Genomic DNA, 14,339 nt, shown 5'->3' on the forward strand with positions numbered 1-14,339 from the left:
TTAATTTCCTAACCTCACCCTACCTGAGACTGATTCTAACTTCGCACACAGTCCTGACTTCAGAATGGCTAACATAGTATAGACGTTTTCCAAGGTGATCCCAGTTTCATTCTGCATTGTTCCATTTGTGGTTGATGCATGAAAAGAATTAGCTTCATCTCTTGTGAGTGAGATTACTAGGTTAAAGCTCAACTGGTGGTAACTAGTGGCCAGAGTCATTGGATTGGCATGGCAGTGGCCAGAGTCATTGGATTGACACCCATCAATGTTCCCTGTAAGCTGCAGAGCTTTGTAACAGCTGGAAGCCTGCAGTGTAGATCATGCACAAGAATCCCCTTCAAGTTAACATTCAAGCGCAGTTGTGCCAAAATATTGAAAGAATCCATACAAAAAAGAAAACAAGGGGTTATGGTGTTTACCCCCTATTTACTCCCCTCCTCCAGCAGCCTTTCCCAGCCCAATGGTTCAGAGGTCAGAGATGTTCTAAAACATTGATATCCACTATCCTATTACTAAGGACTGTAATTATCTCATGTTTCAGTGTTTTCTCACCTAAAGATTCAATAATTTGCTCAGTCTTGCTGTGGAAGACCTTTGATTCCCCCGTCTGTTTTCATCTTGTTTGTTTTAGTCTTTGTAGGTCATGCCAAACAATTTGAGATATTTTACGAGAAGGAACTGGGAGGAAACTTTGTGCAGAGTATGGTTGGGGTTGTTTACTTCTTTCCTGTACTTGCTATCTTGGATTCCTTTCAATGAAGCAAAATATTGAAGGAAGATTTTTACATAGGTGGTCACCAAACCGCTGCTACTCCTGATTGACCTGTTTAGGGTCTGTCTTGCTCTTCTTCTCAGCTTACAAGTGCTAGGAAACACAGAACGACAGACACACTATGTACTTTGGATCTCTGTCCAAGTAACCTAGATAACTTAGATAATAAGTTTCACTGGCCTAGTTAACTGCTGCGAAAGGCCAAAGCCCAAGTGCAGTTCCAACTGCAACTTATACATTTCAGACAGGCTACACTTCCGGATTTAATTTCCACATGCACCCCTTATTGCTTTACCCTGCTCAAGGCATTACTGAGTATTGTTCCCCTCCTGCTGCCTTTGTGGGATTTGGAACAAACGCAGCACAAACAGGAATCAAATGTGGGAATGTCGAGGCTTTGTGCTTTATTGGCACCTTCACGGAAGAAAGGACCGGCTACTCTCAAAAACTATAGAGGAAGCCAAATATTTCACTGCTACAATATTCTATTGGAAGGATGTTGTGAAACTTGAAAGGGTTCAGAAAAGAATTACAAAGATGTCGCCAGGGTTGGAGGGTTTGAGCTATAGAGAGAGGCTGAATAGGATGGGACTGTTTTCCCTGGAGCATCAGAGGCTGAGATTTAGAGAGGTTTATAAAATCATGAGGGGCATGGATAGGGTGAATAGCCAAGGTCTTTTCCCCCAGGAGAGTGGAGTGTAAAACTAGAGGACATAGGTTTAAGGTGAGAGAGGAGAGATCTGTTAAGGACCTAAGGGGCAACGTTTTCACGCACAGGGTGGTGTGTGTATGTAATGAACTACCAGAGGAAGTGGTGGACGCTGGTACAAGTATAACATTTATAAGGCATCTGGATGGGTATATAAATAGGAAGGTTTGGATGGACATAGGCCAAAAGCTGGCAAATGGGACTGGATTAATTTAGGATATCTGGTCAGCATGGACGAGTTGGATTGAAGAGTCTGTTTCTGTGCTGTACATCTCAATGACTCTATAAGTGCATCTTGAACTTGAGTACAGAATGAAAATGAGGAAACTCGAGCAGTACGATTTAATAATAGATAGGTTCTAACAAAGCAATAACATCCATTATTGATACCGCTTCTGTAGTTTGACTCCACGAGCTTTAGTGTATTTCAGAGACTCCATGACAAATGGTTACCATATTGTGAATTACCAAATTTCCATGGCATGTTGTTGTGTTTGTGCTTCATGCTTGAAAGGTAGTCATTATTTGAAAAGCAAACACATTCCTTTATTAACAGCTTTGATGTACTGAAACTATTGGAGTTGATTTTTTAAAAATAATTTGGAGTAATATCGTTGTGTTAGGGGTATGGATTTAATTCATGAAGAGGTTATGAAAACCAAGCTGTATTAGAAGAGGTTAAATAAACTGGAGACATGACAATAGCCTACTGTCCACAAAAGACCATATTTCACCATCCAAATATGCATTGCACTAATGAAGACCGATGGGATTCTAATGCTCACCGTGTCAAATGTACGATATCTTGTTAGGATCCCACTAGACTTGCAGAGTCATCAGATGTCTTTAAACATGAACAAAGCTGGTCAACATTCACATCTGTCAAAGCAGAGCAGACTTTTTTTCACCATGTCCAAACTTCAGTGAGATTCGCAGAACAAGATCTCAAAGACTTTTTTTTTGGAGACTTGCTTCCTGGTCTTACTGTCACATTTACTTGCTTTGAAATTTATGACCCTGCCAATACTTCAATAATTCATGAAAAGAAAAGCAACACAATGAGAAAGATCAGCTACAATTCTGGTTCTGTGCAGGGGAGATCAATTTTCAAGCCTTCCATTTTCCTTTTGGCAGCTAGTACAATCCTCAGGAGTTTCGCGAAGAGTACCTTGATAGGGTGGGTCACTTCTGATGGTCTCCCTCACTTCAAACCTGAGTGATTCCACTTTTGATTTGTAGCTGACTCCCAGTCTGTTAATGGGGCTAAAATAGCTTTTGTGCAGCACAGATGTGCCTGAGATGTTAGCTGACCTAACATCTTGGCAGGCTGCAGGATGCCTCCTCGTGTATATGCTCCACAGACATCACCAGACTGGGAGCTAGGTGGATGTGAAGGTGGGGGCTGAAAAAGCACAGCTCCCTGTCTCCTGCAGTGTCTGCACAGTAAGGTCTTCTTGGCCATCTTCCCGTCAATGGGCTCTCCCTATCACTGGGAGGAACCCATCCCAGAGCAGGGGCTGCTACATCCCTCGCCATTACTGTTAAAGGAGGAATGATACATCTCCTCATCCAGATGTTAGAATGACCAGTGGCACAGATGGAGCCAGTTATGTCATAAAATCATAGAATCCCAATAGTATGGAGGCAGGCCGTTCAGTCAATCAGGTCCTCACTGACGCTTCAAAGAGCATCCCACCCAGAACCACCTCCCACCAACACAATCCCTGCATTCTCCATGACCTATCAAATTAACCTGCACATCTTTGGACTGTGGCAGGAAACCAAAGCACCCAGAGGACATCCACGCAAACACAGGAAGAATGTGCAAACTCCACACCAACAGTCCTCTGAGGGTAGAATTGAACCTGAGTCCCCGGTGCAGTGAGGCAGCAGTGCTAACCACTGAGTCACTGTGCTGTCCCATGTCAGCTGGCCGTGACACTTTGTGTGTGTGTGTGTGTGTGTGTGTGTGTGTGTGTGTGTGTGTGTGTGTGTGTGTGTGTGTGTGTGTGTGTGTGAATATTCACATGCTCATTGTCCCATCCCATGGTGGCATTCACAATAAACATAAATGGAGAATGCAGTACATCATCTTTATTTGGATTTCATGCAGTAGCAAAAATATTACAAACCTGTGTCACAACATGGACAGGTTTAGTGCCCATTTCCCTGCTGGTAAAAGATAAAGTCACCTTAGTCCTATTGGACCATAGAGCTGCTCTCTCATTAGAGAGATGCTTGGTGGTGGTGGTGGTTAAACCTGAGGGTCACCATGTCTCAGGCAAGGGGAGAGATTGACCAGGAGAGTCCTTCATACTAACCTTAAAGTGAAGTCGGAATTGAACTTGTGTTTTTCCCATCACTTTGTATCACTAACCAACCATCCAGCCAACTGAACCCTAAATTAGGTTCCCTGACCAGGAAAACAGCTCAATAATGCCATCTACGATTTTAATATTTTAATATTCTGATCGCACATAAAGATTTTATAGCTGGCATTTAAAAAGGCACTGAACAATAAATTAACATCATATAAGTCTGAATGATCACGATAGAATTCAAGGCCAGCAATCTTAGGCTGGTCACAAGTCATTTCCAGTGACCTTGGTAACAATGTCAGCACTTTGGCTCTAGATCAGTGTTAGCTGTGATAGCCTTGCTGACCCTGTCTGTCTAGCCTCTGGCATGAGGCTACACTGACCAGTGGGTCCTGTCAGTGCCTGAGTGAATGGAGGAAATTGAGAGTCGAACAAAGCAGCCAACAAAAATACAGAAAGACATTTTGATATGCAGGTGAGCAGTAAATTCTTTATTTGGAGCCCAGGGCAGCAGTAGGTGCTACCACCTTCTGCAGAAGACCCATGAGACAGGAACAGGAAATACTGACATGCTTCTGGTCCCAGTATATGTCGTTTTAGTTCTTTCAGGCAAGCATCTGGTTTCAACTTGTTTCCAGTTTGTTACAGCCTGGGATTGAGGGAAGGAAGAAAGTTGCTGAATTTGCTCTGATGGCTTTGTACCTGGGAACGTTAGTTTGGGGAGATTTTACAGTTTATTTTCAAGCTTTCTCACTCAGGCAGCTGTACTTTTGTGTGCATTGTAAAGCACCCTCTGTTCAAAGACAGAATGTATGCCTCACTACACAGACTGGAGCCTACTTTAAGACTGCCATCTTACTTCAGTAATTTCGGAGTGCCACACTGCTGGAGGTATCATGTTTTGAAGGCCTTTCTCAGCCAGGCATGGACGAAGATCAGTGAGAAATTTCCCCAGTATCCTGTCTAGCATTTATCCTTCAACAAACACAACCTTTTTATCTTGAGGGATTATCTGGTGATGATCCCGTTATGGTTTGTGAGTCCTTGCTGTGGTCAAACTGGCTGCCAATGTTCCTGCATTTCAGCGCTTTTGAAAGACCGTGGTGTTAGAGAAGGGACTTAATAATACAACCAACTTCCTCTGCCTGGCTGAGCTCATCCTCATTCTGAACAGCCTCTTCTACAATTCCTTTCACTTTCTCCAGGTCAAAAGTGTGGCCATCGATACCCACATGAGCCCCAGTAATGCTTGTGTGTTTGTGGGGTACATGGAACGTTCCTTGCTCTGGTCCTACTCCAGCCCCTACCAACTCCTCTTTCTCCTGGACATTGATGACATCATTGGTGCTGCTTCCTTCTCTCATCCAGAATTGGAAACGTTTTCCAATTTCACTTCCAATTTCCTCCTCCTCTCGCCTTCACCAGGTCCATTTCTGACTCCTGGAAATGGAAACAGAGATCTTGAGGAAGGGAAGGGAGGAACTCTACCACAGGCTAGCCACCAATATCCATTACTAAGAAACCAACTCCCACAGTTATCTTGACTATACATTCTCGCATTCTGCTTCCTGTAAATACTCTATTCCATTCTCTTCTGTCTCCATCACACCTGTTCTGATAATGCCAACTTTGAGAAGAAAGCATCTGAAATGGCCATCTTCTTCCTTACTCAAGGATTCCCAACTACCATGGTTGACTAAGTCCTCAGCCGGGTCTGACCCATCTCCCACACTTCAGCCTTCATCCCCACAATAGCGATAGCATCCCCCTCGTGCCACCAGCATCCACATTCAAAAGATTATTAGCTGCCATTTCTGCCACCTCCAGCAGGATTCCTCCCAACACCATACCCCAGCCCTATGGCACCTTCCCATTCAATCGCAGAAGGTGAAATACTTGCCTGTTTGCTTTGCCCCCCCCTCACTATCCAAGGACCCTAGATACACCTTACAGGTGAAGGAGCAATTTACCTGCACTTCACCCAATCTAGTTTGCAATATTTGCTGCTCACAATGTGGTCTTCTCTACACTGGGGAGATGAAGTACAGATGGGTGACTACTTCACAAAACACCTATCTTCTTTCCTTAGAAATGACCCCCAGCTTCCAGTTAGGTCCCATTTCAACAAACCACTGTGTTCCCTGGACAACATCTCTGTCTGCAGTGCTCCATCAAAGCTCAGCACAAACTGGAAGAATAGCCCCTCATTTTCCACTTGGGAGTCTGCAGCCTTCAGGACTCTATATCGAGTTCAATAATTTCAGGGCCTGAGTACCGTCTCCCATGTCTTTTACTCAACTCCCAAACACCAGACCTTGTCATCTCATAGGACAGTTTATGGTAGTAGCCTTTGTCAGACATTTCCTAGCCGCAATCAGTTCTGAAGAAGGATTACTGCACCCAAAATGTTAACTTTGCTTTCTCCCCATACATGTTGCCAGATCTGCTGAGTTTTTTTCTGACAGTTTCTGATTTTGACATAATAGTTGTGTTTTTCTTTCTCGGCTACCTGGAGCTACAGCATTACTCCTTCATGAGGGGATACTGAAAGAGACATAAAGATCCCTAAGGGTGATAGGGAGCAATGTCACAGTGAGAAACAATACAGTGGTCATTATAATTCCCAACATGCACAAAGGCAGGGACAAAAGCCACATTATCTGGTAGACTTGTATGTTATTTCATAAGAAAAAAACTGAGCATAAATCTTTATCTACAAAGCCATTTTCCCGCTTCATTTGTGTTTTTCAGCAAACTTAGCATATAAATCAATTCCCCGTTTCACCATGCTGTACTCTCATCAGTAGCGGCCTCGATTTTTCACCCCATAAGTGAATGTTTTACTCGCTGGTATCTTGTACTGGACTTGACAGGTCAAGGAGATGATACAGGCTGTGTTGTAAAGACAAGGAGATGATACAGGCTGTGTTGTAAAGACAAGGAGATGATACAGGCTGTGTTGTAAAGACAAGGAGTTTAAGACATATCTACTCTTTGCATGGAATGCTGATGATGTTTCAAAATGTGACCACTCAGTCTGACATCAGCGGTTTACTATATTCCTTGGCATTCAAGTCAACCCTGGTTTTTGGCGGAATTTGCCATGGCTTCAAAAATTGATTCGAAGAGTGTGGTGCTGGAAAAGCACAGCTGGCCAGGAATGATGAAAAGCTTAGGCTCAAAATGTCTCATCTCCTGCTCCTCCGATGCTGCCTGACCGGCTGTGCTTTTCCAGCACCACGCTCTTCGACTCTGATCTCCAGCATCTGGAGTGTTCACTTTCTCCTGTCAAAGATTGATTGACATGTTGATATCTATGTTAGATTTTAAATGCATTATGATCAGCTTCTGCAGCTGCTCAAGAGGTCTTTGTTGAGCTCTCATAAAGTTATCATATCTTGAGGATTTGAGAGCAGTAGTCCACTGCTTCCATTTAAACTATAGTTTGACTACTATACCTGAAATACTGAGTGATGTTGTGGGCACCATACCTTCAGAAGAATATTTAGTTATTGAAGGGAGTGTAATATGAATTTACCAGAATAATGCCTGGATGTCAATGGTTAAATTACAAAGCAAATTTACACAAACCTGGATTGTAATCCCAGTAATTTAGACTGGGAAATGTTTCAGGATATTGTGGGGAACTGTACAGGGTAATCAAAGAGAAACTGTTTCTGCTGATTGAGGAGTTCAGTACTTGGGGAAATTTTGTAAAGATTACATCTGGACATTTCAGGATTGCAATTGGGAAATACTTCACAAACAAATGGTAATAGAACTTTGGAACTCTTGTTCATAAGTCGCAAAAAGCGAAGCTGCAGATACAACAAGCGATGAGGTATGCAAGTGGAATATCCATCTTTATTGCATTGGGGAGGGACTGTAAAAGGAAGGAAATTTTGCTTCAGCTGTTAAGGTAAAGTCACTAATACCAGAGGATCAGAGGGTTTCTGTCTTGTTACAATGACTAGTGGTGGATTAACCTAAGGGTCCCCACACCTCTCACACAAAATTGGTGGTGTAATGAACAGTGAAGAAGGTCACCTCAGAATCCATTGATCAGATGGACTGATGGGTCAAGGAGTGGCCGATGGAATTTAATCTAAATAAATACGAGATGCTACACTTTGGAAAGGACTTGTATCAGGGCAGGACTTATACACTAAATGGTAAGATCCTGTGGAGCGTTGCTGAATAAAGAGACCCTGAGGTGCAGGTTCATGGTTCCTTGAAAGCAGAGTTGCATATAGTCAGGGTGGTGAAGGAGGTATTCAGTATGCTCACTTTTATTGCTCAGTGCATTGAGTATATGGGTTGAGAGGTCATGTTGCAGCTGTAGAGGACATTGGTTAAGCCACTTTTGGAATACTGTGTTCAGTTCTGTTGCCCTGCTACGGTAAAGATGTCGTTACACTTGAAAGGGTTACAAAAACATTTACAGGGATGTTGCCAGGGTTAGAGGGTTTGAGCTACAGGGAGAAGCTGACCAGGCTGGGGCTATTTTTCTTGGAGCATTGGAGGCTGAAGGGTGACCTTATAGAAGTTTAATAAAATCATGAGGAGCATGGATAGGGTGAATAGACAAGTCTTTTCCCCAGGGTAGGGGAGTCCAAAACTAGAGAGAATAGGTTTTGGGTGAAAAGGGAAAGATTTAAAAGGGATCTAAGGGACAGCATTTTCACACAGACAGTGGTGTGTGTATAGACTGAGCTGCCAGAGGAAGTGATGGAGGCTGGTACAATTATAGCATTTAAAAGGCATCTGGATGAGTATATGAATATGAAGGGTTTAAACGGATATAGGCCAATTGCTGACAAACGGGAATAGATTAATTTATGATGTCTGGTTGACATGAACATGCTGGACTGAAGGGTCTATTTCCTTGCTGTAGGTCTCTCTGACTGTATGACTTCAGACAAAGTTGAAAAATTGCTAACTTCAACTGGCGTGGGAATTGAACCCATGCTGTTGTCATCACTCTGCATTACAAACCAGTCATCCAGCCAACTGAGCTAAGCAAACCCCAGCTCCAGTGTACAAGTCACTGGTGAGATCACACCTTGAGTATGTCATAGAATTTTGGCCTCTTTTTATTATTAAGAAAGGATAAAACTGGCCGGGGTTGTTTTATGAGAAATGATTGAACATGTTTTGCTTCTATCCATTAGAGCTGAGAGGAATAAAAGCTGATCTTATTGAAATATAACATTTGAAGAGATCTTGACAAACTAGATGCTGAACGGCACACAGCTTCAGATTAAAGTATCACACCCTTCCGATGCCGATGAGAAGGAATTTCTTTTCTCAGAAGAATTTATTTGGATTTCTTTCTCCCCTGGAGCTGTGGAGTCAGGGATATAAAAATCTGTTCCAGGCTGAGTTAGAGAGATGTTTCAGCCATGGGGGTCTTCAAGGTTACAGCAAACAGGCTGGAGAGTGGAATTGAGCCCAAGATCAGATCAGACGTGATCTTACTGAACGCTCGAGCATATTCGGGGGCTACATGGCCAACTCCCTGAATTTACCAATGATAATTGATGATAAGTTAACTGTAAATTTTTTTTTAAAAAGAGGTTGATAGATCTTTTGTACTGCAAACATGTTACGAGATATGGGACAAAAAGGAAGTCAGTCAGAGATCAGCGTTGTTAAACAGCAGAATCGCTAGAGGGGTTAACTGGGATCCTCCTGTTCCTAAGTTTCTTGACAAAGCTAAAATGCCACAATGTCAGGAGGAAAAAATCTTCAATTAATTTCTTATGCCCAGGCTTGCCTTGAAATAGCTTTAAATGCCAGGACAAGAAATGCTTCAGAGACCTGGATATGTATCTAGCATTGTCTGTTTGTAACACATCGTAATCGAATGGATAGTAAACCTGATGTAGCTGCTATCTTAGAGAGAGAAAACGTGCCATTGGTTATAAGGAATGGTCATCTGTGGACTCTGTTTCTTGCATGATCTTGATCCAGCATCCCATCACATGTGATCCTGTATGTGAGCATGAGATTTTCCTGGAGTTGCCAATAGTCTATGGGGCTTCGAAAAAAGTGAATAGGACCCACTCCTATTTCTGACTGACTGAATTTCTGCTGATAGAGGAAAGGGAGAGTGTAAAGATGTAATTCACACATGAGGGGAACCCGGACCTCAGTGGTGCCTTTTGAATGCAGTGCTCAGTTCAAACAGCAGACAGCGTTTTGTCAGCCACATGGGACTTAACATGCATTATGGGAGTCATGAGTGGACATAAAGATTCTTCACCAGTGGAGTCTGAATAACTGTCATGATATAAAGTTATTTAAACCCCCAGCTCTTTGGAAATGAAAACAAATCAGTGAGAGTTTTAAAAATAAACTCCGTTCACATAGTTTAAATAGCTGTTTATTGACATTTCCCACATGGCTAGCATTATATTATGTTGATTGCAGGCAGATTTCTAAAAGCTACACTTGGCTGATGAAGGCCAATTCTGAGTTCTCATTTTGGTGACAACTTAAACAAGCTAATTAGCTGTCTTAGACACAGGGACAAAAAGAATTCATTTTTAGAAAGGATCAAGCAATTAAGATTTTAAAAAGTTTGAATGGGCTTTGATAAACATTTTTTTAAATATCTAGTCTGGCTCGTAAAATCTATCTTAAATTTTTAGTATTTTATTTGATTTCACCTCTGTATGGTTCCTGATGCCATCCAGGTTAAATACTGGATGTGTTGGCATGGTTGCTAAAAGATACCGTGGAGTTGGTTGGGGGAAGGATTTGACATTAAGGTGGCGTGGGGATGGGTGGGTGAGCAGAGGGCTAGAGGACCTAGGGACTGAGATAGGCCTTTTAGTCAGGCTGCCTGGGCATTCATCCACCTCTTTGGCCATGCTTCCATCGTCTGTGCATTCAACTGGAACCTGTTGCAGAGCCAAGATCCTTCTATTTGGAGTCTTTCTATTGAGGCTATGGGGACAAGTCAGGAAATTTCCACAAAAGTGAAAATCTAGGCTTGAGTCTTTGATTATGGTCCACTAAGGTATCACTGGGGTTGAAATGCAATTTGTCAATCATTCCCACGTAGAATGATAAAATAAATAATTACATTTATATATCACCTTTTATGTCATCATAGTGCTTTACAACTAATGAACTACTTTGGAAATGCAATCACTTTTTTTGTGTAGGAAATGTGATACCCAATTCATGCAGAGCAATTTCCCACAAACTGGTGGATGGTCTGATGGTTTTCTGCTTGCCATGCCTGGTTTTAGAGGATTAATTGATGGTAATTACAGAAACTGTGGTATAACCTGGCTTAATGCAGAGCAGGGATTAAACCTGGAACTTCTTGGTGCATGTGAATTCAGAAAGGGAAAAGAGAAATTTCCTCTTTGGTCTGTGTGTCGCATGATTTTAAACTCTTTTATTTATGCTTGTGCAGAAGTGAAATTGGAAAAATGTCAGAAATACGCAATATTTCCTTCAGTGTAAATAGAAAACTTTCTAACATTTTGGGTATTACCCTTTCTCTATTCTGAAGAGAGGTTTATCTCTAAAACAAGTAAGCTCCCTTTGTGCAAAGTCTGACAGATGTACAGGATATTTACTGCATTTCCTGTTTTAGTATAATATGCAAAACGCATCAAACCAAAAGAAGAAAATTCAATGCCTAGTTTATGAAGTTAGTGTGCCTATCTCCTGTGATTATCGCTTCCCTGTGCCCCCACCCTCCCCACCTTCAGCGAGTGTAGATCATATCAAGGAGGGAAGAACGTTTTCCAGCTGTCTGCCTGGCCGGACCTGAAAGGGTGTCTGTCGTCAGTCAGGGTGGAGGACAGGGCAGGGCAGGGCCAGCTTCAACTGACAGATTCCAAAAAAAAAACATTTTCTGAACTCCTCTCAGAAGTGTCTTAACTGTTGCACACTCGGGATTCAAGTGTGATTCAGCCCCTTTGCACAGGTACTTCTTGAATTGGCTGGGAGTGCACTATTCCGCGGTGATTTAACCAAGTTGTGCACGTTACTACAGATCTTTACCGGCCATGGAGTTGGAAGACGAGGTAAAAGAAGGTAAGGGATGGACTGGAATTTAACTGCAAGTCATAACAAGTCAGATTGTCTCTCCAAACTAAAAGTGTTCTGAAGTTTTCACTTGTTAAAAACTATGTATCTTCTGCATACTTGGGCAAACTTTAAAAAGTCATTATACGTGAGATTATTGGGAATAGATTTTAAAGTGCCATAATTCTGTAAGTAGCGCTGAAAGTGAATTTAATGAAGACTTGGTCACTATTTAAAAACCTGGTAGATAAAATTTCAGGAAAAAAGTATTTTTGTTCTCTCTATGCCCTATGAGAGGTTACCACTGCCAGAAAATCAATCAGTAAAATGAGTTATCAGCAGGTTCATGACTACTGGAGGAAAATCTGGGGGGAGAAGTTAATAACAGCATTTAAACGCCTCAAAAACAAGTTCTAAATTCAATTCTGAAGGTGTAATGTGAAATCTATTGATCTGTCCATAAATTAGACCTGGATCAGGCAATGCAGAAATGAAAGTTATGAAGAGTGAATAAGTCTCTCTGGCCTGTAGAACCTCATAGTCCATGTATTAACAAAATGGTATGAGGAGGACTCAAATCATGAGTGAGAAATAGTGAGGGCCCCTTTGAATCCAGAGTATCAATGTGAATCTGGCACCTCCCAACAACACCGAACTGAGTTATATACTGCCGGCTACCTCCTGCTATCTAGCAGAGGAAATGGAGCTGTTCTTTTGTTCACCTTGGGTATCAAATGTTACATTTAAAGACATTTGAACCCTATTTTAATATTCAAGCAATTCAAGAATCCGTTCTTTTTAACAGTTCCTAATTCTAAAAGTAGTTAACTTTGTGAAGGTTTCAAAAAACCAAGTCGTGCCATCAGCATCAATTCTCCCACCTAGAGACCCACAAGAACAAAATGGCCTATTCATGAGATAAACAAATTATGTTCATTTTAAACCCACATCCTCTGGAGAGAGGAAGATGGAATCAGTTTAGTTGATTGCCCTGGAAAAGAACTCTCCAAAAAGACTGCATTCCCATTACTGGGAACACAGGAGGTAAATGAGGGGACTAGCCCAGTCAGTTGGTCAGCCAGGCTTTGGGAGGAACCTTTGTCAAGCAGGGAGTAGCATAATGATCTTAAATTCAGAACTAGTCTGAAAGAGAAAGCTGACCTTAAAAGGTTAATCAAATCTGCTCAAGGGAATTAGTGTGACTTATAGTTATAATATTTCTTGGCCTCCAGGAAGTTTTGAGAAACATTTTGATTATATTGTCACTTTGTACACTAACGTGCTGTCTGTAAAATAATGCTGCTCAACAATAGCCAGAGTATCTAGTTCTGAACGCAATTGAACCCTTTTGTTCTAACCCAGATTGTCCTTTGTACATTTAGACGTTGAGCAGGACCAACTGTGAGTGAGTCTGATTGGACTGCTAAGAGAGTGGCTGTCATTGCTGTACCAGTTTCTAAGGTGCACACAAAACGAGTGACACTATCAAATAGGTCTGTTCTCTAAAAGGAGTAAAAGGATTCAAAATGAAGTTTGAGACTTCTCCTGTTGTGTGGTGGCAGTTTAGAACTAGATATTACTTGCTACCACTGGGTGTTTTCAATGGGTGACATGTAATATAGATCAGGGGTTTAGCTCTCACAAGTGAGGGCATCCACCATGTGAAACTAATTGAGGGTTTTTAAGAGCTTATTGATCTCACTGTGACACTGCCCACAAAAGGAATACATCTGGTTGGGTAGAAAGGTGAAAGCAGGCAGGTAGTTTTTCCAAACTGATTAAAACAGTGAGAAGGGAGAGAGTGTGCTATTATCATTGCCCCTATTGGGCAGAAGGCACTTAACTGACTTTCTTCTTAGCCACAATATAAAAACCAGTGCCGTCCACCCACCCTTCTCACCCTCCTCCCGAAGCTGCCAAAACCCCTGCTACCTTCACTTCTGGTGTTCCTGTAATTGTCTGCCTTTAAACTTTATTTTCCACTCTTTCTACATTATCTACACTGCAGTGCGTGTGCGATTGAAATGAGGTGAAACTATCTCCTTCAGCTGATCTTTGTTTCTGGGCAACTGAAGTTACATCACACAGTTTATCTTGATGTAAGCCTGAAACCAATTTTCACCAGCTCAAGTAATATGTTCCTCCCAACTCTGCAATTGTAAATTTTCATAATGTAATTGTATGTTTATATTCCATTAATGTACTGCTAATATAATGGTCATAATTATAAGACATTTCAATAATTATCATCTCCACATATACCCTTTAACAAGGGGTAAAGGATTGTCTTGTTTTTGCAATGCATCACATTACCCCGGAGGATGTAGAAGATCAATCATGGAGCAGGTTCAAGTCAAAGATTGATCATTTTTTGAGACTGATTACTTTAAGGGATATTAAATGCAGGAAAAAGGCATTGAGGAGACAATCAGCCATGATCCAGAATGGTAGGGTAGGCTTGATAAGCTGAATGGCCTATTCCGATTCTTAC

At 41.8% G+C, this 14,339-nt stretch overlaps 1 protein-coding gene across 2 annotated transcripts in view; it reads left to right on the plus strand.

Moving 5' to 3' along the window:
* The window catches only part of tnfaip8l1 (tumor necrosis factor, alpha-induced protein 8-like 1), a 70,784-nt gene that overhangs the window by 22,026 nt on the left and 34,419 nt on the right, over positions 1–14,339 (plus strand). The window contains exon 1 of one of the 2 annotated variants that reach the window (XM_072593866.1): positions 11,627–11,857. The exons of the other annotated variant lie outside the window; for it this stretch is intronic. Within the exon in view, the coding sequence (XP_072449967.1) occupies positions 11,830–11,857 (28 nt within the window). The 5' untranslated portion in view covers positions 11,627–11,829. Of the gene's footprint in view, positions 1–11,626; positions 11,858–14,339 lie in introns of those variants that run through there. 2 annotated transcript variants of the gene reach the window in all.

This window comes from Chiloscyllium punctatum, chromosome 24, assembly GCF_047496795.1.
Source record: "Chiloscyllium punctatum isolate Juve2018m chromosome 24, sChiPun1.3, whole genome shotgun sequence".
NCBI classification, from domain to species: Eukaryota; Metazoa; Chordata; class Chondrichthyes; order Orectolobiformes; family Hemiscylliidae; genus Chiloscyllium; species Chiloscyllium punctatum.